The sequence below is a fragment of the Anolis sagrei genome, chromosome 6 (genome assembly GCF_037176765.1).
Source record: "Anolis sagrei isolate rAnoSag1 chromosome 6, rAnoSag1.mat, whole genome shotgun sequence".
Taxonomy (NCBI): Eukaryota; Metazoa; Chordata; class Lepidosauria; order Squamata; family Dactyloidae; genus Anolis; species Anolis sagrei.
Window position 1 is genome coordinate 42,338,339 of NC_090026.1, and position 26,819 is coordinate 42,365,157.

The 26,819-nt window shown below is 43.1% G+C and overlaps 1 protein-coding gene across 2 annotated transcripts; it reads left to right on the top strand.

The window, feature by feature from the left end:
• The first annotated feature begins 2,314 nt into the window (after positions 1 to 2,314).
• On the top strand, positions 2,315 to 26,799 carry LRRC3C (leucine rich repeat containing 3C). Of its 2 annotated transcripts, none has more exons than XM_060781059.2 (2): positions 2,315 to 2,831; positions 24,430 to 26,799. In XM_060781059.2, exon 2 carries the CDS (start codon positions 24,535 to 24,537, stop codon positions 25,315 to 25,317), a length of 783 nt encoding a protein of 260 aa, XP_060637042.2. In that variant the 5' UTR covers positions 2,315 to 2,831; positions 24,430 to 24,534; the 3' UTR covers positions 25,318 to 26,799. The 2 variants fall into 2 exon arrangements, with proteins under 2 accessions (XP_060637042.2, XP_067326138.1); XM_067470037.1 differs by lacking the exon at positions 2,315 to 2,831 and adding an exon at positions 5,009 to 5,073.
• The last annotated feature ends 20 nt before the right edge of the window (positions 26,800 to 26,819 follow it).

Below are 26,819 nucleotides of genomic sequence, written 5' to 3' on the forward strand. Positions count from 1 at the left end.
CATGGAAGTCTTTGACAATACATTGCCTACAGAATGGGGGACACCTGGCTCAACAGCAGTACATGTGAAAAAGATCTTGGAGACCTCGTGGACAACAAGTTAAACATGAGCCAACAATGTCATGCGGCAGCAAAAAAAGCCAATGAGATCAATAGCAGTATAGTATCTAGAGCCAAAGATAGAAGGAAGCGAAGGAAGATAGATGCTTTTGAACTGTGGTGTTGGAGGAAAATTCTGAGAGTGCCTTGGATTGCAAGAAGATCAAACCAGTCCATACTTCGGGAAATAAAGCCCGACGGCTAATTGGAGGGAAGGATATTAGAGGCAAAGATGAAGTACTTTGGCAACATCATGAGAAGACTGGAAAGCTTAGAGAAGACAACGATGCTGGGGAAAATGGAAGGAAAAAGGAAGAGAGGCCGACCAAGGGCAAGATGGATGGATGGTATCCTTGAAGGGACTGGCTTGAATCTGAAGGAGCTGGGGGTGGTGACGGCCAACAGGGAGCTCTGGCGTGCCCTGGTCCATGAGGTCATGAAGAGTCAGAAGCAGCTGAACGAATAGACAACAACAGTGTCTAAATCCAGAGAAGTCATGCTACCCTTCTGTTCTGCCTTGGTCAGACCACATCTGGAATACTGTGTCCAATTCTGGGTACCATAATTGAAGAGAGATGTTGACAAGCTGGGATGTGTCCAGAGGAGGGCAACTAAAATGGTCAAGGGTCTGGAGAACAAGCCTTATGAGGAGCGGCTTAAAGAGCTGAGCATGTTTAGCCTGCAGAAGAAAAGGCTGAGAGACATGAAATAAATATGTGAGGGGAAGCCATAGGGAGGAGGGAGCAAGCTTGTTTTCTGCTGCCCTGGAGACTAGGATGCGGAGCAATGGTTTCAAACTACAAGAAAGGAGATTCCACCTGAACATTAGGATGAACTTCCTGACTGTGAGAGCTGTTCAGCAGTGGAACTCTCTGCTCCGGAGGGTGGTGGAGGCTCCTTCTGTGGAGGCTTTTAAGCAGAGGCCAGATGGCCATCTGTCGGGGGTGCTTTGAATGCGATTTTCCTGCTTCTTGGCAGGGGGTTAGACTGGATGGCCCATGAGGTCTCTTCCAACTCTAGATTCTATGACTGTTAGGAATTGTGGAGTTGAAGTCCAAAACACACAGAGGGCCGAAGTTTGCCCATGCCTATTCTAAACCAACAAGACTGTCTACAGTCTCTGCAAGTATGTGATCTTCAAGCCTCTCCTCCCAGCTCCTTGGGGAAATACAACCCCTATACAGAGTCTGGGGGTGATGGGACTCCCAACAGCCCTGGGTGGTGCTGGAGGCCGATGCAAGAATGCCCACAGTCTCTGCAAGCATGTGATCTTCAAGCCTCTCCTCCCAGCTGTTTGAGGAAATGCAAGCCCTATACAGGGTCTGGGGATGATGGGACTCCACTCCCAACAGCCCTGGTTGGTGCTGGAGAAAGATCCAAGACTGCCCACAGTCTCTGCATGCATGTGATCTTCAAGCCTCTCCTCCCAGCTGTTTTGGGAAATACAACCCCCATCCATGGTCTGGGGATGATGGAACTCCACTGGAGGCCAATGCAATAATGCCCACAGTCCCTGCAAGCATGTGATCTTCAAGCCTCTCCTGCCACCTGTTTGAGGAAATACAACCCCCATACAGGGAATGGGGATGATGGCACTCCGCTCCCAACAGCCTTGAGTGGTGCTGGAGGAAGATCCAAGACTGCCCACAGTCTCTGCAAGCATGTGATCTTCAAGCCCCATGGATAGTCTGGGGATGATGGGACTCCACTCCCAAAAGCCCTGAATGGTGCTGGAGGCTGATCCAAGACTATCCACAGTCTCTGCAAGCATGTGATCTTCAAGCCTCTCCTCCCAGCTGTTTTGGAAATACAACCCCTATTCAGGGTCTGGGGTTGACAGGACTCCACTCCCAACAGCCCTGGGTAGTGCTGGAGACCGATCCAAGACTGCCCACAGTCTCTGCAAACATGCAATCTTCAAGCCTCTCCTCCCAGCTGTTTGGGGAAATACAACCCCCATACAGTGACTGGGGATGATGGGACTCCACTTCCAACAGCCTTGAGTGGTGCTGGAGGAAGATCCAAGACTGCCCACAGTCTCTGCAAGGATGTGATCTTCAAGCCTCTCCTACCACCTGGGGAGGAGAGGCTTGGGATTATGGGACTCCACTTCCAACAGCCCTGGGGGTGCTGGAGGCCGATCCAAGAGCACGAAAGAGGGGAGGATGTGTCAAGCGACTTGTAGGCGTCATTCCCGCGTGGCAGGCGGAATCCCCTTTCCCGCAATCCCCTTCTAGAAGGAGGAGGAGGGAGGAGGAGGGAATCCACTCTCGCTCCCAACGCAGGGGGGCAGACGTTCGTATATATATGTATATGTACATACATACACAGACCCGGGCATCACAGCCACCCACCCACTGCCACGTCTAGCCCACCTCTGGGTCGGGGACTGCCCTCTTTTGTGTGTGCCTGCGAGTCGGAGCCACTCACTCACTCACTCGCTGGCTCCTGCAAGACAGAAGCACTCGGACGCCCCGGCGGCATCAAAAGGGGCTCAGACAGAAGGCTGGTGGGGAATCACCTGGCAAACTTCACGCGTGATGGCGGCGCGGGCGAAAGGTCGGCGAGAGCTCCCGCTTGGGCTCCAGCGAGGCTGCGGATTCGAGGGATAGGCAAGCCAGAGAAAGGCGGGAGCCGCAATGCCTGTTGCTTGGAAGGGGACGGCGGAGGATTTCCTCGCCCGCGGCGGAGGAGGAGGAGGAGGAGGCTGGGGGAGGCGAGTGGCCACGAAAGGTGAGTCTACACGACCCCCCCCCCCTTCCTCTCCCTTCCTTCGGAGCGAGATCCAAGCGCCTCCGAGGCCAACTTTGCCTCTCGGCGCGGAGGAGAGAAAGTTGGATCAGCTCAAACTCACCTCTTTTTCTCCCCTTCTTTCCTTGCTTCCTCCCAATCCCTAGACTCAGGTATATAGCGGGGGGGGGGGGGGCGCTTGAGGGGCATCATCCCCATCCCCCCCTTACTGGTACATTATTTAAACTGTTATGTTTATTCATATCATGATCTGAATGCTCAATATATCCCACATGCATGGGGGTATTGGGGTAACGATGCAAAAGGTTTGCTAGGGTAAATACTCAGCCCCCTCCCCTTGAATCAAACTCACCCCCCCCCCATCAAAATCCTGGATAAGGGCCTGTCCCCAGGTAAATATGCCAGGGGTCCCAGACCTCCTTGGAGAGGTGCAAAAGCATCCTAGGCTCAATTCTGTGGAACCATGGGTGTTGTAGTTTGTATTGTCTGAGGGGCAGCCCCTATATCCCAAATTATCAAGGCGGAAAATCCCACAATACCTGCTTTGAACCTGAGTCCACACTAGGAAATAAATGCCATAGGTGCAGGCGAAATGTCAGGAGAGAATGCTTCTGGAACATAGCATTGTAGCCCGGGGGGGGGGGAGGAGCACAACTACCCAGTGATTCTGGCCATGAAAGTCTTTGGGCCCTTCCACACAGACACAACCCTTTATCCCAGAATATCAAGGCAGAAAATCCCACAATATCTGAGTGTGGACTCAGGGTCCTTCCACACAGCCCTATATCCCAGAATATCAAGGCAGAAAACCCCACAATATCTGAGTGTGGACTCAGGGTCCTTCCACATAGCCCTATATCCCAAATTATCAAGGCAGAAAATCCCACAATACCTGCTTTGAACCTGAGTCCACACTAGGAAATAAATGCCATAGATGTAGGTGAAACGTCAGGAGAGAATGCTTCTGAGACATAGCATTGCAGCCCGGAAAAAAACACAGCCACCTAGTGATTCAGGCCATGAAAGCCTCTGGACCCTTCTACACAGACACAACCCTATATCCCAGAATATCAAGGCAAGAAATTCCACATTATCTGAGTGTGGACTCAGGGTCCTTCCACACAGCCCTATATCCCAGAATATCAAGGCAGAAAATCCCACAATACCTGCTTTGAACCTGAGTCCACACTAGGAAATAAATGCCATAGATGTAGGTGAAACGTCAGGAGAGAATGCTTCTGGAACATAGCATTGCAGCCCGGAAAAAAAACACGACTACCCAGTGATTCAGGCCATGAAAGCCTCTGGACCCTTCTACACAGACACAACTCTATATGCCAGAATATCAAGGCAGGAAATTCCACATTATCTGAGTGTGGACTCAGGGTCCTTCCACACACCCCTATATCCCAGAATATCAAGGCAGAAAATCCCACAATACCTGCTTTGAACCTGAGTCCACACTAGGAAAGAAATGCCATAGGTGCAGACGAAACGTCAGGAGAGAATGCTTCCACCCAGCCCTATATCCCAGAATATCAAGGCAGAAAATCCCACATTATCTGAGTGTGGACTCAAATAACCCAGTTCAAAGCAGATATTGTGGGATTTTCTGCCTTGATATTCTGGGATATAGGGCTGTGTGGAAGGTCCCTGAGTCCACACTTAGATATTTTCTGCCTTGATATTCTGGGATATAGGGCTGTGTGGAAGGGCCCTGAGTCCTTGATATTCTGGGATATAGGATTGTATCTGTATGGAAGTGCCCAAAGGCTTTCATGGCCAGAATCACTGGGTTGTTGTGTGTTTGTGTGTGTGCTGCAATGCTATGTTCCAGAAGCACTCTCTCCTGACGTTTTGCCTGCATCTATGGCAGGCATCCTCAGGGTCTGTTATAGTTTGGTTGGGCACCTCTCACCAGGCAACAAAGAAGGCTAGAGACCTTGTAAAACTGCAGCTCCCATAATTCCACAGCCTTGAAAGTGGTGTCTGACTGCATCCACAATATCTGCTTGCCATATATCCCAGTTCAAAGCAGATATTAGGGGGTTAGAGTTGACATCACTGAGAGAGATTTAGAAATGGGACCCCCCCCCCCAAATGTTGATGTAGGATTAGAAAAATAACTATGGTGAGGTATAAAAGGGGTGTGTGTGTGTGGCAACCTCGCCACTCCTTCAGCTTTCCAAGGTAAGAGCTTCACTTCAACCGGGTCCCCATGAAGGTCAGTTTTGGAAATCCTTTTCCTTTCTCCAAACTCTTTGCACCTGTTTCACTTTGATTTCTGCCTCTTAAGCAACTGCCTTGTTGGAATATTGGGCTTATGATTGTCAGTTGGCGCCACGTAGAGTTGTTTCCATTCAATGAAAGCACTCAGTGTGTGGATATAATGTGTGTATCTGTGTTGATACATGTCTGTAAGGGAAAGAGACTCTGTTGTGGTATGGAGGGAGCCAGCCGATTTGGTGCCCTCTTGCGGCTCCCCTTTTCCTAAAATGTATATTTTTATATAGCATTAGCAGGCAACATGTATCGAAAAGTCATTGCATTCTGTATTCAGCAGAAAAGGGAATAAAAGACTTGTATTTATATATATGTTTAGAGATTTACTTGTGCTTAAGGCCAAGGGTTGCATCAATTGTAAAATCTCTGCACCAAAATGGATCAGAATAATGGTCTATGTAGGTATGAATGTGTGTGTGTGTAGAGGTAGGTACTTGAAACTGACTTGTTCATCTCTGTGTCATGGGCAATGTGTAAACTATCTATTCATGTCTTGTGGAAGTTTTATTTCAATCTTTTTAAAGGAATTATTTTGCATTCTGGTTGGTTGGTTGTGATTTAAGAGCTGAATTGATCTTTTTTCTGGTTCTGCATTTAGATGTCAGGCATATGCAAAAATAAATAAAAACTGATGAAACAGCAAAAAATGGACAAGGGTAAAAAATATGTCCGGACCCCTCTGCATGGAATATTTGTGATTTTCTTCATATTCACAGAGTTTGGGTATTGCTTAGTAGGATACATTTTCTACAATCACATGGTACAACTCTGATTCAAATTTTGACCACGCACATCTGCCAGACTTTCTCCCCCTCCTCCTCTCCCACTATTGCTTTGGATGATGGATCATCACCATTCTCATGCAGCTATATGATTCAACATCATTCTAGGTTGTTTTTCTGTATTTTCCCCCTTTTACAGTGCTGATCTTCTTTCTCTTCCAAAGAAATCTGTTCAAAAGGACTACATGCCTATTAATTGTAAGTGTAAGGAGAGGTGTGTTAACAGCAGCGTAGCAAATGGGAAAGAGATGTACAGAGAAAGGGTTCTGGTTAATGAATATCTGCAGATAATCTGTCTTCTCCCAAATATAAATGACAAGAAAAGAGCAAACAGCAGTCTTGAACAATACCACCTGAGAAGGAAGGGAAATGGTCCAGGGAACATGGACGTTATTTAGTGTGTAGTAGACATGACTCCACTAGGAAAAAAAATAAACCCATGCATGCCACAATTCCTTATATGACTCTTGCAGATATGACATGAATTTTCTGTATTTTAACAAAAAGTACTTCCAACGTAAGTAACTAACGTAGTGCCTTGAGCATTGGACTATGCCACTGAAGGTTAGAGTTCGAATCCCACTTGGCCATGGAAACCTGCTGAGTGACCTTAGGCAAGTCACACTATCTCAGCCTTAGTAAAAGGCAAAAGAAATCCTCCTCTGAACAAATGTTGAAAAAGACTACAAGGGCCATGCAATCCTACTCCTTGCCAGGCAGAAATATAATCAAAGCACTCCCAACAGATGGCCATCCAGTGTATTGTCATTTTTTTTTGTTGTGTCAGAAACTGCAAGTTGCTTCTGGTGTGAGAGAATTGGCCGTCTGCAAGGACGTTGCCCAGGGGACGCATGGATGTTTTGATGTTTTACCATCCTTGTGGGAGGTTTCTCTCATGTCCCCGCATGAGGAGCTGGAGCTGACAGAGGGAGCTCATCCGCACTCTCTCCGGATTTGAACCTGCAACCTGTTGGTCTTCAGTCCTGCCGGCACAGAGGTTTAACCCACTGTGCCACCGGGGGCTCCTTGTATTGTCAATAAAACCCTATAATAAGGTCACCTTAGGGCAGTGTTTCTCAACTGGGGGTCGGGACCCCGGGGGGGGGGAATCGTGAGAGGGTTTCAGGGGACAGTCAAAGACCATCAGAAAACATATTTCTGATGGTCTTAGGAGCCCCTTTGGCAGAGAAGAAGGCTGATGATCTCTCAGCCTGTCCTTCTCTTCCTTTTTGGAAACAGATGGCAAATCCTCTCACCAAAAGCCCTACTCTCAGCCAAGGAGAGGGCTGTTTCTGAGACTCCAAGCAAGGAGGGGAGAGCAGGCGTGCTCGGCGCATGGCAGCATAGTGCACATGTGTGAATGAGGGAGAGCGTGTGAGGCTAGAGGGAGGCTTGAACCAGCGAGTCCCTTCAAGGAATGGTGGTTCTGTGTGGGAAGTTTGGCCCAATTCTATCGTTGGTGGGGTTCAAAATGCTTTTTGATTGTAGGTGATCTATAAATCCCAGCAATGACAACTCCCAAATGACAAGGTCTGTTTCCCCCAAATTCTACCAGTGTTCACATTTGGGCAAATTGAGTATTTGTGCCAAGTTTGGTCCAGCGCCATCATTGTTTGAGTCCACAGTGCTCTCTGGATGTAGGTGAACTGCAACTCCAAAACTCAAGATCAATATCCACTAAATCCTGCCAGTATTTCTTTTGGTAATGGGAGTTCTATGTGCCAAGTTTCCATTGTTGGTGGAGTTCAGTATGCTCTTTGATTGTAACAACAAATCCCAGCAACTACAACTCCCAATGACAAAATCAATCCCGCCCCAACCCAACCAGTATTCGGGTATTTCTGCCAAATTTGGTCCAGTGAATAAAAATACATCCTACATATCAGATATTTACATTACTATTCATAACAGTAGCAAAATTACAGCTATGAAGTAGCAATGAAAATAATTTTATGGTTGGAGTCACCACAACATGAGGAACTGTATTAAGAGGTCGAGGCATTATGAAGGTTGAGAAATTGTGCTGTCACATGCTGGGCCTGAAATAATGTCTGTTCACAGGACGTGCTATCTGTATGCCCAACGGGACTCCGGGGTTCCTCAGCTGAAGGGCCCTTTAGATTTCCCAACACAAAGTTCTATTGAGTCTCGAGATAAATTCAACAAAGTTCTTTATTTGGGCTTAAATCTTCAAACAAATGAATTGAACACTTTATAACTTTGGAAAACCGGTAGCTTCCTCAATCTGCCATCAAAGGGCAGGCAACTGGTGGTAAACTGTTCTTTCTTCCTTAGGGATATCCTTTGACCCCTCCCTGGGCAATCTCTCTTTACCTTGCTGGCATGAGGCCCCTACTCCTGGCTCCAAGGTGCGTTATGGATAGCCCGAGTGGTCCCTTACCAGGCAAGGTTCCTGTAGATCTGCCAAGCTGAAAGGTGTCCTTTAGTTTCTCCATGAAGGCTGTAGGAACTATTTCTTTAACCCCCAGCAAAAGCTGTGGAACCTTTCCTTTTTCATCAGCAGAGCTGTGAGAAATGAAGCCTTTGTGCAGGTGGGAGAGAGAAATCCACACGTCCTGCTGTTAAGCTTCCAACAGTGAGACTGAACAAAATCCCCCCTTCCTCCAAAACCCTGGGAAAAGGGGCGGGTCTAAAGATTCTAAAGATGATAGACAGGTTGTTGGCCCTATGATTGCAACCTGAGGGAAGCTACCCTATTGCAAAATGCATGGCTTAAATAGATTCATGCAAACTAGCAGTGCAAGAAAAGGAATTCAAATCTCCTGGCACTACCGTGCCAGCACAGAAACACTTCCTTAGGGTCACCATATGTAGCTGAAGGCACACAACTACAACTAACCTTAAACATAGTTTTGTAGACCAGGCTGTACCATTAAGCAGAGTGAATTGGTGGTCTCAGGCAGCAATTTTTGGAAGACAGCAGTGGAAACGCCCCAAGTAATTATTGCAGAATACCTTGACTATTCCCATATACTGAACGGTAGTGTTTTGGATGAAATACAGTCTTTAATGAACCACATGAATTGGTCTGTTGGCTCAGATGTAGTGGAAGATAATATTTTCATCTCATATTTTGGAATAAGCATAGGTAGTCAACCCGGTTAGCCTGTATATGGAGATGTGGATTTAGTCTTTTCTTTTGACTCAGGCCCCTTCTACACTGCCATATTATCCAGATTATCAAAGCAGATAATCCTCATCTATTTTGAACTGGACTATATGAGTCTATGCTGCCATATAATCCAGTTCAAAGCAAATCTGGATTTTATATGTCAGTGTAGAAGGGGCTTCAGGCAGCAATATGGTCTATAGATCAAGCTGGCACTGTATTCTTTTTCAAGTAAATTGGATCTCTATTAAATGGCTTTCATTAATCTCCAAGACAGTCAAATCATAGGGAAATACATTCATTGACATAAATATACAGTTGTTTAATTATTTGAAATGGTTTTAAAAGCTGCCCTTTAGTTTAATAAACTCTCAGGGCAATTCACTATAGCCGTAAAAACAAATGTCAAAGAAAAGTCCATTTCAAGCAGAATAATAAAACAGAAGCAAAGCAATAAAGACAGTGCATCCTTACCTGGGGAGTAAAGACCCACTGAATTTGGTGTGATGTAGTCCTGTGTAGATTTGTATTGTATGTAACAAAATGAAACACAAAGCATTAGTGCAACAGTTAAAAAAAAAATTTAAAGCAGCACTGAGTGGAACTCTGGATACAAAGTCTTTGCTTGGTCTCAAAAGTATATTAAATTTAACACCAGGCAGACCATTCCTGGAGAAGGGATTCCATAAGGTGCCACCAGGCATGTAGCCGGGGGGGGGGGGGGGGGGGGCTCGGGGGGCTTCAGCCCCCCCCCCCGAAATTTTCATGATGGTTCGCGAAAAGGCCTTATTGGTGCATTATTTAAACTGTTATGTTTATTCATATCATGATCTGATCACCATACTCAATATATCCCATATGCATGGGGGTATTGGGGTAATGATACAAAAGGTTTGCTAGGCTAGACCCTCTTTCACTCAGACTCAGCCCCCCCCCCCGAAACTCAGCCCCCCCAAACCCCCCTGAAAAAAAATTCAGCCCCCCCCCCGAAACGAAATCCTGGCTACGGGCCTGGGTGCCACATATGAAAAGGCCCTACCTCTGCTCACTTGAGGGGAAAGAAGGGCTCAGAGAAGAAGCCATGATGTTATAAGCTTACTGTTTGAATAAGCTCATGAGAGCAGATAGTCTGTTGGAGAACAAAATCTTCATAATTAACTCTATTGGAGCTGAAATTATTCTTATCACTGTTCCAAAGCTCGGGTCAATATACTTTTATTCATGTTTTCAAACTTTTTTTTTATCAGCTAAATACCGAAAGATCTCTGTCTGCATGGAACCCATAGTCATGGCTTTATTTATTGTCCATTTCTGGGAGAAAATAGTCTTTCTAGGACTTTGCCAGATCCTCAAGTGTGTCCATGATTTATTTCTCCCAGAAGTTACCATATAATTGTGCTGGAGGGCAGGATGATGTGTGGAGAGTTTCACCCCCATGTGTTGTCATCACCGCACAAAACTGCAGTTTCATTCCCACAGTAGACCAGCGAGGAATTGTGATGACTTTCCTTATCTCGTTGGCATCCTCTGCATCATAATCTTGCTCTTCTGTCCCCTATGCCAGCCAGCCAGGTAAAGAAAGAGCAGCAACAGAATCTCAATGAACAGAGAAGTTTTACCAATGCTCAAATGCTGAGAGGACAAGAAGAGGAATATATTTATTGTCTATGAGAGAGAAGGAGGAGTCCCCTGTTACCATTTCGCAGCTCTGACCCAGTGCCATTCTGAATCACACTTATCTTAAGGTCTAGAAACTTTAAAATTGGGATGAAATACAAGAAATGCTGGTATCTTCTCAATGCTAGATGATGCTGCAGTTCCAAATTCTACACAATCCTGGAAAACATAATTGCTTACTTTGAATCTGTCCATCTGTTTTTTTCTTATTCTATTATCACAGGGATGGTCAACTTATGACCATTTAGATGTTGTAGGACTACACTTTCCATCTACTTCAGTCAGCATAGCCAGTGTTGAGTGATAATGGGAGTTGCAGTCGAACAGCATCTGGAAAGTTGCATAATCGTCTCCCGTAGCCTTTAGGAACACAAAGATCATATCTCATGCTTCTTATGATGCCACAAGGTTTTTGTCCTGAAAGGGAACAAGTATCCATTCCTTTTTTTTCACATGAGGCATGTCAGTAGCTTTCTTCATTTTAGTTACTTAGAAGTTTCAAAGTCCTGAATGTTTGGAAAGATGGCTGTGTGGTTTACACAGTTAAATCTTGTGTGCGAGCTGAGATCGTATCTCGAGAAGTCTGACTTTGCCACAGTGGTCCACACCTTAGTTACCTCCAGATTGGATTACTGTAACACACTCTACAGTAGACGGTCCAGAAAGTGCAGTTGGTACAAAGGTCGGCGGCCAGGTTGATAACTGGAGCTAATTATAGGGAGCAGACAACCCCCCTATTAAAAGAGCTCCACTGGTTGCTGATAAGTTTCGGACCCAATTTAAGGTGCAGATTAACATCTACAAAGCCCTAAACTGTTCGGGTCCTGCCTATCTTCGCAATTCCACCTTCCTCTATGAACCTGCATGGGCTTTAATATCTGCTGGGGAGGCCCTTCTCTCGCTTCCGCCTACGTCACAAGCACAGTTGGTGGGGATGAGGGAGAGGGCCTTCTCTGTGGTGACCCCCCGGCTCTGGAATTCTCTCCCTAAGGAGATTAGATTAGCACCTACCCTGTCAACCTTCCATAAAGACCTGAAACTGTTTCAATGTGCCTTTGATTAATCGGTTCATGTATTGACTAGGACCTCCAGCCCTAACACATTGTCTGGCCTTGTAGTACTTTATTATCCGTCCCGCCCTACAGCTGTATTGCACTAGCCCTTGCCCCACCCTCCTAGATCTGAACACGCCCACTATTCTCGGCTACTGGTTGATGGTTATTGTTGTTCTTATGTTTCTATGATGTTCATTGTTCGGTTTTATTGTTTAAATTATTGAAATGCTATGTATTTTAATTGTGCTATATTTTTGTTTTTGTTGGGCTTGGTCCCCAACATCTCCCCGAGTCTCTTTGGGGAGATGGTGGCGGTATATAAGAATAAAGTTGTTGTTGTTATTCACATTTCTCTATAACCCCACTGTCTTTATTGATCAAGTGTTTAAAGCTATAGTCACTAAGGAGTCAATAATGAGATTATAAAACTGAAGGGCAGGTCTTGAAGGCCTTTTGAATGAGACCATTTGGGAAACCACACCCCTCCATCAAGTTGAGGCTGGCAAGTTTGCTAACCTCAGTCTGATGGAGGGGCACTTTTGGTGATGTAATTTAGCCAAAAAAGGTGCACGTTAGAATCAAGTAAATATGGCATTTGTGCATATATTGGCACCATGTATAAGTCAAGCAGCCAAATCTATGGGTTTTGATATGAACATTCAACACATAGGGGAAAGTGCCACCACCACTACCTCAGGGAGCCAACTGCCCCTGGCTTCCATCGCATTTTCCTTAACCTGGCATTCAAAAAGGCATCATAGCAGAGAAAGTAGAGAAGGGTTGGAGCTTTTTTCAGGTTCTACTGGGGTGCACTAAGCTCAGAAGAAGATGGATCTTTTTTTTGATAAGATTTAAAGCACAGTACTTGCATTGACCAGTAGATAGTTTGAGCCCTTTTTATAATAATAATAATAATAATAATAATAATAATAATAATAATAATAATATATTTTATTTCTATACCACTCTATCTCCCTGTGGGGACACTCGGGGCAGTTTCCAAACAACAACACCAAAACATACAGAGTCACAACATGATCAAAAAATAACAGGTAACAGCAACATAAGCATGGAATTACCCAATAACACATAAATCTTAAAAGAAAAAAATCCTGCCTGCTTTTCATGTCTATTTGTTAGGGCATGGAAAAGCAATGGGTCAGAACCCTTACAAGGCAGGGTCAAGACTGATACAAACTGAAACGAGATGGGACCGGCATTTGGGTACAATACTGTAATAGGTAAAACGACAAAAGCGGGGACAAAAGCTATTTCCAGGGGCCTGTTACGAGAATGACCAGGGTAATATATAGGGGGCTAGGTCATGTCCGGTCAGTGTCTGGGCTGAGCTAGCACTGCTCACTCTCAAAGATTTGCTGAAACCACCAAGTTTCCAAAATCTTATGAAAAGAGGGGAGGGATGGGGCCTGTCTTATTTCCCTTGGAAGGGCATTCCAGAGGCGGGGGCCACTACCAAGAAGGCCCTCTCTCTCGTCCCCACCAACCGTGCTTGTGATAGGGGTGGAAGTGAGAGGAGGGTCAATTTTTGTCTAAAATTTATAGACTTAGACTTGAGTATATACAGTAATGTTATAACTTATCTCTGGCACAATGACGATCCAAAGGAAATGTGCAGTCTAGGACTAGCTTCCTTTCTAGTTCATTAAAGCTTCTCTACTTATCTGTACATGATTTTGACCTACCATCACATATCTACTAAGGAAGTAATGATGAGCCTGCCTTCTTGTATTGCTATGAAAATGGAGGTGACCTAAAGCCTGTGCTGAAAAATACAGCAGATTGAGAAATCCAATGCAATACTTGATGCCTAGGCACTCAGGCCACTCTAGGAGAGGAATGTGGGGGCCTCCAGATGTTGCTGGACTGCAACTCCCATCAACCTTCATTATTTACTAAGAGCAGGCACCATCAAACTGCTTAGGCCTCCAGCTCCCAGAATTCCTGACCATTGAATAAGCTGGCTAGGGCTTCTGGGAGTTGGAGGTCCAAACAACTGGAGAGCCACAGTTTGAGGATGCCTGCTGAAATGGGTTGATGGATGTTGTAGTCCAACAACATCTGATGGGACTTCCATTCTGCTTTTCTAGCTGGGAAACAAAATTAATGCCTGAGGCTGCTTTACCTGGTGCTCTTTTCCAAGGGGTCTGTTCCCTGGGCAACACTAGTCTGAATTCTTAACTGACCAGCTCTTTGTAGGAAGGGCTTCCCCATCCTTCTTGGCACTCTTAGGTAAAGCAACTCATCATCTGCAAGGGCTAAAAACATTCAGTGAATCCGTTTTCACCATTTAATGGGATTGCCTTTCTGGCAGGGACTCCTTTGCTTGAAAGGAAGGGAAAGACCCAAACAACTTTGCTTGGCTCCTTTCACGGAAATCTGGACCAAATTACCTTCATAAAACACATGGGCTCAAAACATTTTATGGCTCCACAGAGTCAGAAGACAATTTTCTGAAAACCTGCAGCACATAATTGGCTTTCCAAAATGGGTAGAAGCCTATTGATCTGAGATTTGGGGAAACAGGTCTTCTGCTGATTGCATAGTTTTGATCACAGTAAGAGTGGATTATTATGCCGAGTGCAGTTTTGTTTCCTGACTGAATTATTATTCACTCTCTTTTTTTGAAGGTTTAAACCAGTAGTTCCCAAACTTTGGTGATGTAGGTGTTTTGGACTTCAGATCCCAGAATTCTCGACCACCAGATAAACTGGTGGGGACTTCTGGGAGTTAAAGTTCAAAACAACTTGAGGACCAAAGTCTTTAACCTGTTACTATGTGTGTTTTCAAACCACTTCCAACTTATGGTAACCCTAAGGCAAGCCTATCATAGGTTTTTTTCTGTCTTTGCCTTCCTTTCAGGCTGAGAGACTGTGACATGCCAGTATCACCCAGTGGATTTCCAAGGCTGAGCCAGAATTCAAATCTTGACTCCAAGTCATAGTCCCCCATACATCCTGGTTCAAAACCCATTGGGATTGTTGGGGATTGAATCCAGGACATCATACATTTGAAGTATACACCACTGTGTTGCATCGCCATTGTTTTTAGAAGTGCAAAATGTAGCTTTGGAAGCATGTGCAGTGTTAGATAAATCTTGGGAAGCTAATGTTTTGATGGGTTACTTTTTAGCAGAACTTGCAGAAGTTGCTATTTGGACTATAACCCCTAGGGACCATGTTGGATTCTTGGAAATATAGTTTTAAAAGTAACATTTTCAAGCTCAGCTCTTTTGGCCTTCTTCAAGGCCTCACATGATGATGGAGAGAGCATGCACAAACACCTTTGTTCAGTGTTCTCTGGTGTGTTTCCATTGTGGCTTTCATGATCTTCCTTGCGACTTTCTGGTAGAGCACACAACTTGTGAAAAATCCTTGTGTATGAGTCTTGATTGTACCAGAAATCCTCCATGAATAGAAACAGCTCCCTACTGCAGAGGCTGGGCATTTGGGATATGGAAAGTCACACAACTATTGATATATAATGCATATACTCAGTTTTATCAGCTTTATCATATCTTATCATATTTATTTACTGTATTGTTATGACTGTCTTATTTTAACTTTATTTATTTATTTATTTTACTACATAGAGTACATAGTGAGCAATCAAGTCTTATCAAGCCTTGTTGTTTTGTTTGATATTGTGATATGACCTAAGGCAGTGTTTCTCAACCTGGGGGTCGGGACCCCTGAGGGGGTTGCGAGGGGGTGTCAGAGGGGTCGCCAAAGACCATAAGAAAACACAGTATTTTCTGATGGTCATGGGGATTCCATGTGGAAAGTTTGAGCCAATTCTATCGTTGGTGGAGTTCAGAATGTTCTTTGATTGTAATGAACTATAAATCCCAGCAACTACAACTCCCAAATGTCAAGATCTATTTTCCCCAGACTCCACCAGTGTTCACATTTGGGCATATTGAGTATTCGCGCCAAGTTTGGTCCAGATCCACCATTGCATGAGTCCACAGTGCTCTCTGGATATAGGTGAACTACAACTCCCAAACTCAAGGTCAATGCCCATCAAACCCTTCCAGTGTTTTCCATTGGTTATGGGAGCAAAGTTTGGTTCAAATCCATCACTGGTGGAGTTCAGAATACTCTTTGATTATAAGTGAACTCTAAATCCCAGCAACTACAACTCCCAAATTACAAAATCAATTCTCCCCCAACCCCACTAGCATTCACATTTGGGTGTATTGGGTATTTGTGCCCAGTTTGGTCCAGTGAATGGAAATGCATCCTGCATATCAGATTATACATTATGATTTATAACCGTAGTAAAATGACTGTTATTAAGTAGCAATGAAAACAGTATTATGGTTGGGGGTCACCACACCATGAGGGACTGTATTAAGGGGTCACAGCATTAGGAAGGTTGAGAACCACTGACCTAAGGGCTAATCAATAAAATTACTGCTATTATTGATACAATGGTGAAAAGTAAACTTTATAGATGGCAATCCTTGAATTTAAGAGCTGCCACAGAATAGTCATCTAATGGAAAACATCTGAATGACTGTTTGACTCAAGTTTCAAGATCAAGAGCCCTAAGGAAGGAGAGCTGCAGGATCAACAGATCTGAACAGGAACTCAGGGCACAGTCAATTCATATCACACAGTATTATTATTTCATTTAAATAGAGTGGCTCCATTTTGTGGAATTCTGGAGTTTGTAGTTTTTTTTCGTGTCAGGAGCGACTTGAGAAACTGCAAGTCACTTCTGGTGTGAGAGAATTGGCCGTTTGCAAGGACGTTGCCCAGGGAACGCCTGGATGATTTGATGTTTTTATCATCCTTGTGGGAGGCTTCTCTCATGTCCCCGTATGAGGAGCTGGAGCTGATAGAGGGAGCTCATCCGCCTCTCCCCGGATTCGAACATGTGACCTGTCGGTCTTTAGTCCTGCTGGCATAGGGATTTAACCCACTGCGCCACCGGGGGCTCCTTGTAGTTTGATGAAGCACTGCAATACTGTAATTGTGAATTCTACCAATCCCAAGATACCATAGGATGCAAACATGCCAATTAAAGTAGAACAATATTGCTATAATTGTGTAGTGTGAATGGTCCTTGTTCACAATCTTCCTTAAATCTATTGTGAAGCTGCAAATCATTAAGGTCTCCAGATATTATTGACCACAACACCCAGAATTCCTTAACATTACTTATGTTGGCTAGGGATCCTGAGACTTGGGAGTCCAAAATCTAAGGGCTTGCATGGTCCTGCTGCTATATAGCAAGACAAACTGTAAAGCAAATCTTAGAGAACCTACTTCTTGGACTACAACTCCCTAAATTCCCTGTTCTGGCTGGAGAAACTCTTAAGAGCCGTAAGAGAATCTCTTAATAGCAGTAACATTTGCAGGTTCTGAATTATAGTCATAATTTCCAGTTGGCAGTTATATACATAAACTAGCACATATAGATTGTAGGCAAATCAGTGTCTTCTTTAGCCCTCTTTTTTGCAGATTTATTTTCTCTATTGTTGTAATGTGTGAGTGGCCTCTCTGGCCAGTGACAATGTTGTGGCCAAGAGCCATCTCCTCTCTGTCTCACCATATTTTATTTTATTTTACTTATCTTTGACCTTTCTCCTTGTTTGTGGGGGAGTGGTTTCTATGCCATTTTCTTAGTTGAGCAGATGGTCATCTTCAAGTTGTAGCATATTCTGTATTTCTAGGCAATTCATACCCAGAGTGTTTTTCTGGAGAACCACTTTAATAACTGCATCTCTTTGTTTTCTTCACCCAGGCAAGAGACTAATGAGAAAACTAGCCTTGGGGGTCATTTAAGAACATTTATCATTGTAGCAAACAGAAATAGATTTGGAAGAAATGTCCTCTGAATAAATATTGCTAAGAAATAACTATAGGAAAGAATTGCCATAAGTTGGAGTAAACTTTGAAGGCAGGTAACAACAGTAATAATAACAAGAAGAAATATAACACATGACAAAATATTCTGGAGATGTTGTTGGTGCTGTTCTTGCTAGTACTCTCAGTGTTGTACAGATTGATAGATAATAGGCCTGGGTAACAACGGAAAAATTTGTTTCTAAAATCGATTTGTTTTTTGAGGGTTTTTGCATTTCGTTATTTAAAATAATTACAAAATTTTCCTTTTAAAAAGTTCGATATTTACGAAATTTCGTAAATGTGAAAAAAATTACAAAACATTAACGAATTGATTTCCGAAACAATAACGAATCCATTCGTTAATGGCGGACGCAACCGCGAAATACGCTAAAAAACCTCCAAAAACTTCTGAAGCTTCCCTCTCCCTCTGTTGTTGACTGTTGGTGTGATATTATAATTTTTTTTCACTAATTAAACAAAAAACTTGCCCCAGACATGCAGAAATAATAACGAAACGACCTCAGAACAATAACGAAATGAATACAATAACGAAATACGAAGCATTTACAAAACGTGTTTAAAAATTCGGTTTTTTAAAAAATTGCTCCAGAATGGTTCGTTATCGTTTTGTAATTTAAAAAATTAACGAATTATTAACGAATTACGAATTAACGAAACGAAACCGCCCAGCCCTAATAGATAAGATTGTCCTCGTGTTATAATTTATAGTCTAATAGAAATAAAGGTAAAGGAGAAGTGGAAGGAATGTATAACAATCCAGGTCTCATTTATATGTACACTTGGCCCTCCACATTTATGGATTTATCTTTTGTGGATTTGATCATTCATAGTAAAGGTAAAGGTTTCCCCTGACATTAAGTCTAGTCGTGTCCAACTCTGGGGGGTGGTTCTCATCTCCATTTCTAAACCAAACAGCCTGTGTTGTCCATAGACACATCCAAGGTCATGTGGCCAGCATGACTACATGGAGCGCTGTTACCTTCCCACAGAAGCAGTACCTATTGATCTACTCACATTTGCATGTTTTCGAACTACTAAGTTGGCAGAAGCTAGGCCTAACAGTGGTAGCTCACCCTGCTCCAAGGAATTGAACCACCAATCTTTCGGTCGGCAAGTTCAGCAGCTCATTAATATGTTCTCTCTAGGAATAGCTAAGTTCTTCAGGTTGAATCCAGTCAACATCTGGTGGAGATTAACCATAGTTTTGCCCCGGAGGATCTATAGACCCCTAGAGAGATGATCTCTCTTTTTTAAAAACAAACAGATTTTTCAATTTGCATTTTTAACATTTTCATATGTTCTGCAACCCTAATTTCCACAAAAATGGAATGGCCACTACATAGGTGCCAGTTTAGAAATAGTGGCTATATACTTGTCATAAAATGCAAGACATCCCAACTTAGAGAACTGGGGAAAGCTGTGACCAGATGATTGGCACATCTGTTGTGGTCTGCTTCATAGCAGCTAACTTTTGATGAGTGACGTCAGTGCCCTATTGCTCTCCTTCCTTATAGTTTCTCTCTAAGTCCTGTTTCAAGAGGGCAGCCCTCCAATCGGAGAACAACTTTAAGCGGTAGATTGTCTCCTGGCATAAAGACGGTCCTCTATAAAGTAGGAACCATAACTTCCCTATGTATCTTAGGCAAGTTTTCCTCAAGGATTTGGTGCGAAAGGGATATGTGGTCTTGTTTCTGTGTCAAGCAAAGGCAGCTGCTGGCTATGTGGGCACATTTTACAAAGAGCTTATCTGATGCCATCATGTTTTGGAACCTCCTCCTTCAGATTTCCTTTCTCTGTTAGTGGTTTCCCTCCCTGCTGATGTCACCTTTTCCGGATTGGGTTTATTTTTAAAAACAACAACAACAACAATGGATGGGGAACATGATTACAAATTTTTATGTGGTTCATTTAAGGCTTTCTGATCCTGTGTGGCATGTTGGCAGCGAATCAGCCTGAACAATACAAACACTGGCAGTCAGAGCAATTTTACTTTGGCAATGAGGACCCTCTGGGCCAGCTGCAGGGCTGGATTCAACACAGATTAAGTAAGCTACTATCCTTTCTGGGATCATTTCTATAGTGTCTCGCTAGCCAGTATGGTGTAGTGGTTTGAGTGTTGAATTTGGAACTGGGATCCCTTCTATACTGCCATATAATCGAAATTGCCAAAGCAGATCATCTACTATTTGCTTTGAACTAGCTTATATGAGTCTACACTGCCATATAATTCAATTCAAAGGAGATAATCTGGATTTTATATGGCAGTGTAAAAAGGGACTGGGAGACCAGAGCTCAGAGCTCAAATCTCTGCTTGGCCATGGAAAGCAACTGGGTGACTTTGGGCAAGTCATACTCTCAGTCTCAGAGGAAGTCTCAGTCTCAGAGGAAAAACAAACTCTTTCTGAAGAAATTTTGACAAGAAAACCCTGTGATAAATTTAGCATAAATCAGAAATAATTTGAAGGGACATCAAAACAGCAACTGTAAACTATAGTTTAGGTCATGGTTGGGAAACATACCTTCCATATGAAGTTAAACCGAAACTTCCAGCATCCTCAACTATTGATATATGCTGCTGGTGACTGTTGGCAAGATTAGGAAGGCCACATTACTTCATTTCCTGTTACAGTAAGTCGTAGCAGGATCAAGTGTGTGTTAAAGGGAAACCTTATGATGTGAATTATTATGTGCAGCTGGTAATGTAGGCCACTCAACATGTTTGGGCCACAGGCGGTGGGTAGAACTGTATGGATTTTAGAATACAGTTTGGAGAAGCAACATGCTACTCTGAGGAAGAGAAGGAATATTTTACTCTGAGGAGAAGAAGCAATACGCTGTAAGACTGCTATGCTGGAACAGCGATGCTCTTTGCTATGGTGGAATAGCTATTTACTCAAGGTTTATGTTTCTCTTATTTGCATGAAGATGAAGAAGCCTTATTCTGTGTTACTTACAAGGACTTTGTAAGTTTGTTGCACTGTTTGATTTTGTATGCAACACTGCAAGTTTATTGCTCTGCTGATAAGAGTAAAGTTTTTCTGTTCCTTTTTCCTCTTGCCTGTGTGTCTTTTGCATGAGACTTGGCTAAAATCCGCTTCTGTGCAACATTTCCAATCCTGGATTAGAAACTCAAATTATAAAAGGTCCTTACAGAAAAGAAATAAATATGTGATAAGCTACAAGTATTGGTAATGATATGGAACCTCTTCAAGTTCAAATAGTTCTACCTTTGAGATCTGACTGAAAATTATTATGCCTAATTTTTGTAACATAAGGGTGATTTCTCATTTGAGGAGAAATCTCAGTTCATCATACAGAATTCAAAGGGCCTGTAAATACTGTTGCATTCATTACACTATGGAACAATATTTGAAAAAAAAAACCCCAATATGTTCCTGGTTTGAAAGTGTCATTCCTTGCTTAATTGTGCAGTACTTACTTTGAAAGTCATTGTTATACTCCAGAAACTTCGTGTTTTGTGGCTGCCACAAACTATGTTGAATTGGTTGAGACTCTATGAGATATTTATTGAAAAACTATAGCAAAATGTGCTGCAGGATATCCTGCAAAAACAATGTTTTTGCAGTTTAATACACTTTCTTCATGTTTTCATGATAGAACCAGTTAGGAAATTACATTTATAACCCAAAGACAAAAATCATGTTACTTAGTGCTATAGTTCCATGAGTTGTGAGAAGTTTTAGTAATTCTGTGCTTTTAGAGGTGAAGGAAATCGCTGCTAGTTGATTTGCATTCTGCTACATTTTTGATTATTTGCCTGTATGCAAGTTAAGCATCATTAAGAGGCAAGTTGGGTGAGAACTTAGCTTTATTTTATACTTGATAAGGATTTTCCAAAATTCATGGGCTTTCGGTGGTGCAATGGGTTAAACCCTTGTGCTGGCAGGACTGACGACCGACAGGTCAGTGGTTTGAATCCAGGAAGAGCAAGTTGAGATCCCTCTGTCAGCTCCAGCTCCCCATGCAGGCACATGAGAGAAGCCTTCCACAGTAGAGAACCATTTCTCGGGACTGACAGGTCTTTGTCTCGACTTGGTGTCAAGTCCCGTGATTTTTAAACTGCATTTTGAGGCTGTCTGGAAGTGCCTTCAGTCTACAACAGAGCTTAGAAAGATTATTTTGTCGGACAACAGGCCCCCAAAATCCCACTGCACAGCATGACCACGGAAAGAGGATTGTGGGAATTATTGTGTAACAAAATATCAACATTTGTGATCTTGATTTTTTGTTAATTTTATTATATCTTCCTTTTAGGAATGTCTAGGCCTTCCAGGGATAACAAAGTCACATTGAAAGGACCAGAGATTCTGAGAGAGAACACATTTTTCCATGTTTTTAGAACTATAATTCATAGAGAGTTGTTCTGTCAGATAAAAAGAAAGTGTTTTTAATTCACTGTTTTTCCTCTTTCAGGGGGTCCTGCACCCCTAACCATTACAAAAATGTAGGTCCTACTCTAATCTTTTCAAGCTCTGTCCCTCAGTGCCCAATCTTGCCTCTCCAACGCTGTCTCTCCTAAATCTCACTGAAACTGCGGTCTGTCTCTACACACACAGAAGCCTGGATTACATCATCCTTAGCTGGAAGAAAGGGAGGGCTGCCTTTTTCTCTGATTGGTTTTTCTTGTTCAAAACCTTCCAGAAGGGTCCTGTGTCAAGAAGCAAATGCCTGATTATTAGTTGTCATGGAGACACACCACCTGTAATCTCCTTGCAAAAAGATGTGTGTGACCAGAGCCAGGCCACCAGGTTTTGCCAACTTTGGTGGTTCCATTAACCTTCTCCTGGCCAACACCCTTCCCTCCACTCACAACAATGTGTTCAGTTAGAAAAGTTGCCTTCTGAAATCCCCATGGTGTTTAAGGTTGCCAGGTGAAGACTATTCTAGTCCAAGAAATTTTGGGCTGAAACCAGAGTTCTTGAGATCCTCCCTTGGTGATGTCGCAAGGAGATGCCTCAGATGATGTCATTACTTAAAGAATCATACAGTTGGAAGAGACCTCATGGGCCATCCAGTCCAATCCCCTATCAAGAAGCAGGAAAATTGCATTCAAAGCACCCCCAATAGATGGCCAGCCAGCCTCTGTTTAAAAGCCTCCAAAGAAGGAGTAAGCCTTTTGTATTTGAGGGAGATATATTCCTGGACTGTGTGGATACATGACACCACAGAAAATAGTGAACCCTATTGAAATGGACCTCTGGCCAAAGAATACTATAGGATAGTGCTGTAGAACGCAGAAAAATGCCGAGAGAGGCAATATTTTATCAGTAGTGGATGTGAAACCATGGATACCAATACTATAGATATGGAGGCCATACTTTATTAAACATCAAGCACAGTTGCCCATTGTATGCAATTCAAATAGAGGACATCAACCATGATAAGAAAATGCTTAAGCACACACCTGAAAATGTCTGTAGAGTTGTGCTGGAGGAGTTAGAGATACTTAAGAGAGAATACATGGATCAAATCTGTGAATAATCACATCTGCAAAAAGTGAAGTATGGCCAATATAGTCTACCAAGGTGGGGAAGGAGGAAATTAAAGGTGCTGCATCTCAAATAGAAATTTTGCACTCACCCCACTACATTTTCATTCAGTCCCCAAATTTCTACCTTACATGAGCTTAGAAATGCGGTTTCAGCATTCCAACAATGGGGCTGGAAAATTACTAAGGGAATACAAATATTGCTGGCATAAGAGTTCCAAACGTGGTTGGTTTTCAACACCTACCACTCTTCAATACCAGTACAACCTCTCTCCATTGCTATACCCCAAATATAACCCTAGAAGTCATCAGAACTATGACTGAGTAGTCCTTTGGATCCTACCCATGAACACATTTGTTTTATTTTGCCATTACATGGACAGAACAGAGGTTAGGCATAAAATTTCCTTTTGGTTAGTCTGAGAAGTTCCCCTGGCAATACATTGAAGTGATTAGAAGAGCCTCAGAGCATCAAAAACCAGTAACTGCTGACTGGTGTCACTTTATCAGATCCTGACCCAGTCATTTGAGCTGCTGTTTCTGTTTCATCCCAGAACCAGGACAGGGTTTGTCATCTGCTAAGTGGTGGAATTCGACACTCTGCTGGGGAATTTAGTACTCATGATCTTGAAAGACATTTGCATAGAGAACAATTCACTGCTAGTTGAACTTCCTCTGTGATTAAGATTTCTTTGCTTTGTTGCACAAACTAGGGCACGTGTAAGGTCTTCTTTCTTTTCTTTTTCTGTTTCTTCCTTTTAATCTGTCTGGATCTAGAGCATGGCACTTGGCATGTAATAAAAAATAAATAGTATTTGATAGGAGTCTAGAAAGTTATGAGTTTAGGAATAAAACAAAACAAAATTTTACTTGTTCCAAATGTCTATCAATATGATTCACCCATGTCCATAAATACAAGTATCACTTTAATAGTTCCATGAGTTCTGCACAGCCTTGTGACTTAGGGCAGTTTTACACAAACAATATAATCCAGTTTGAAGGTGTTTCGACAGTGGGGTGTTCACAAAATGTACACCCCAATGCATGCTGCAATGCATATTAAGCCAGAAATAGTGTGTTTAAAAAAGTCACCAGAAAGTCCAGAACAAGCCAGACAATGCACTGAAGCAGATCAGACTATATCCCATGCAGGGCTCAAAACTGGGTAGATCCCAAATGGACATAGATATTTCATTTTGAAGATTAAGTGTTGCTTTAAATCTAATTTCCTCCCATCCTTTGTCTTTCAGATAGTGTCCCTTGAGTTGCCATCTTCGAAACTCCCTGAGGAGCAGAAGAAAGTACAAGAAGCAACTGATGACGGAGTGGATGCCCTGTCTTCCAGATGCCCCGACATGCCTTTTCTGGACTGGTTCCTCTACCATTCAGTTGCCATGTGGTTGCTCCTCCACAGTTTTGTTCTGATGGCCTTTTGCTTCCACTCGGCCACCACCTTTCCCAAGGGCTGCTATCCCTCCACTGAAGATGGCTTCAAAACGTTCCGTTGCAGCAGAGCTCAACTTACAGTTATCCCGAAAGATATCCCTAATGATACCAACAAATTGTACCTGGATTACAACCAGATTTCTTTCTTGCCCAATGACGCCTTTCAGAATTTGCCTCTGCTAGTGGAACTAGACTTGTCGCACAATGTCATCAGTCGCGTGGAGGTTGGAGCCTTCCGGGGCTTGTCAGAACATCTGCATTTTTTGGACCTTTCTTCCAACAAATTAGTATCGGTCAACAAAGATGTCTTTAACTCTCTCAAAGCCAAAGCCAACCTATCCAGCAATCCTTGGCTCTGTGACTGCACACTCCAACAACTCATTGAGAGGGTCGAGCTGGTTGCTGGCACCTCTGATGGTATTGTGTGTGATGCCTCTGCCCGAAAAGAGCACGTTGGCAAGCCTTTCTTACAACTAGTTGGAGACATAGACTTCTGCAACATCTACAAAAAGACCACAGACATCGCCATGCTGGTCACCATGTTCGGCTGGTTCGCCATGGTGATCTCATACTTGATCTATTACGTCAGGCAGAACCAAGAAGATGCCCGACGACACCTAGAATATCTCAAATCTTTGCCTAGCAAGCAGAAGAAGTCAGAAGAGTCGTCTACAATTAGCACTGTGGTGTGACCAAAAACAAAACACAAACCCTCCCACCCCATTCTTAGAAAACCATAGGTCTGCTGGAGTAGATGGATCCATTCCACATCTACTTCAACTGGATCGTGGCTGCCAGAAGCTGGAATACACAATGGCTGAAAAGACTGTTATTAAACAAGCAAGCAAGCAAGCAAAGACTTCGGGAGAGTCTTGTTCATCTGAAAGGCCCCCCTTCACCTTTGTTTCTAAGCACCGAACATCAAAAACCATGTTAGAGTCACAGCCATGGTTGAATTCCTTGGCACACTACAAAATAGGAGTTAATGCCAGGTGGAATTCAACAGTTCACATCCCTACAGTGTGAACTTCACACAGGCACTGCACACTCCTCTTTCTCTCAATATTAATTGTTGTAAATCTGAGGATCTAGGATGTATTTTTATTATTCAGCACTCCGGTGATAAAACAGATTGGGAGCAAGAGGATTCTGCTGTATTCTGCCTCAAGAAGAGATTTATAGAAAACCAGGCTTAGGAAAAGACCGAGAAGTATCCAGGCAGATCCTACATATGTTTACTCAGATGTCAGTCCCACTGTGAGTTGGAGGGCTTGCTCCTAAGTAAGTGTAGATAGGATTGCGGTTTCAAGGCCTGGGGTACAGAAACTCCAAGCAGCTGCAATCTAGAGTAATTACTAAGTGCTGGAAGCCTTCTGAGCTTGTTATTAATGTGCAAGATTAGAGGAGATGAAACAAATTACTCCGTCCCATTAATACTGGCTGTTCTCTTTGAACACAAATTAACAGCGCCACCAGTTCCCCCCCAGACACTTCATATTAGAAATGCTTTTTTAAAAGAAATACTTTTCTTCTTTGCAGGAATCATTAAGTGCAAGGTGAAGGGAAGTGTCTGTGTTTTGAACTTTTCAGCCATTCTCTCACAGTTCTTATTGCTGTTGGGGGTGGCTGCTGGGAGATGGACAATCTTAGTTAGTTAAAAGTGATGTAGAAAAAGAAATCATACCCATGCCAGCTTTCAAGGAATGCAAAGAAAACACGTACAAATGTCCTTGATCCAGAGAATAGCAGGAGCAGCAGAAGGCTATGGCTCAAGTGTGGGTGCCTACAGACAAATACAACCTAGCTCTTAAGCTAATACAGAAGCAGATTTCTGTAGTTCCCTTAGGTATGGGTGGGCAACCTGCAGCTACTATGTGGCCTTCAGATTGTTCTCATGTACCTCCTTGGCCTTATTCCAGAAGCTCTTTTCATATGGTTCGTTAGGCCTGTGAAACTCTCTCTGTCTTGATTCTCCTGAGTTAATTTCTCACCTGTGTTTTCTTCTTGTCCTTGAGTGATTTCAGGGTTTGTTTTTTTTTGTTTCCATGTTGAAATTTGCACATTTTTTCAGGTTTTTTTCTTCTTCATGTTTGCACCATTTACTTAATTTGTGCATATTTTCCCATTGGCTAAAGTGTGTTTCTTTATACTTTAAAACAATTGTGTTAATTTAATTCATTTCTGTTTTTTAAAA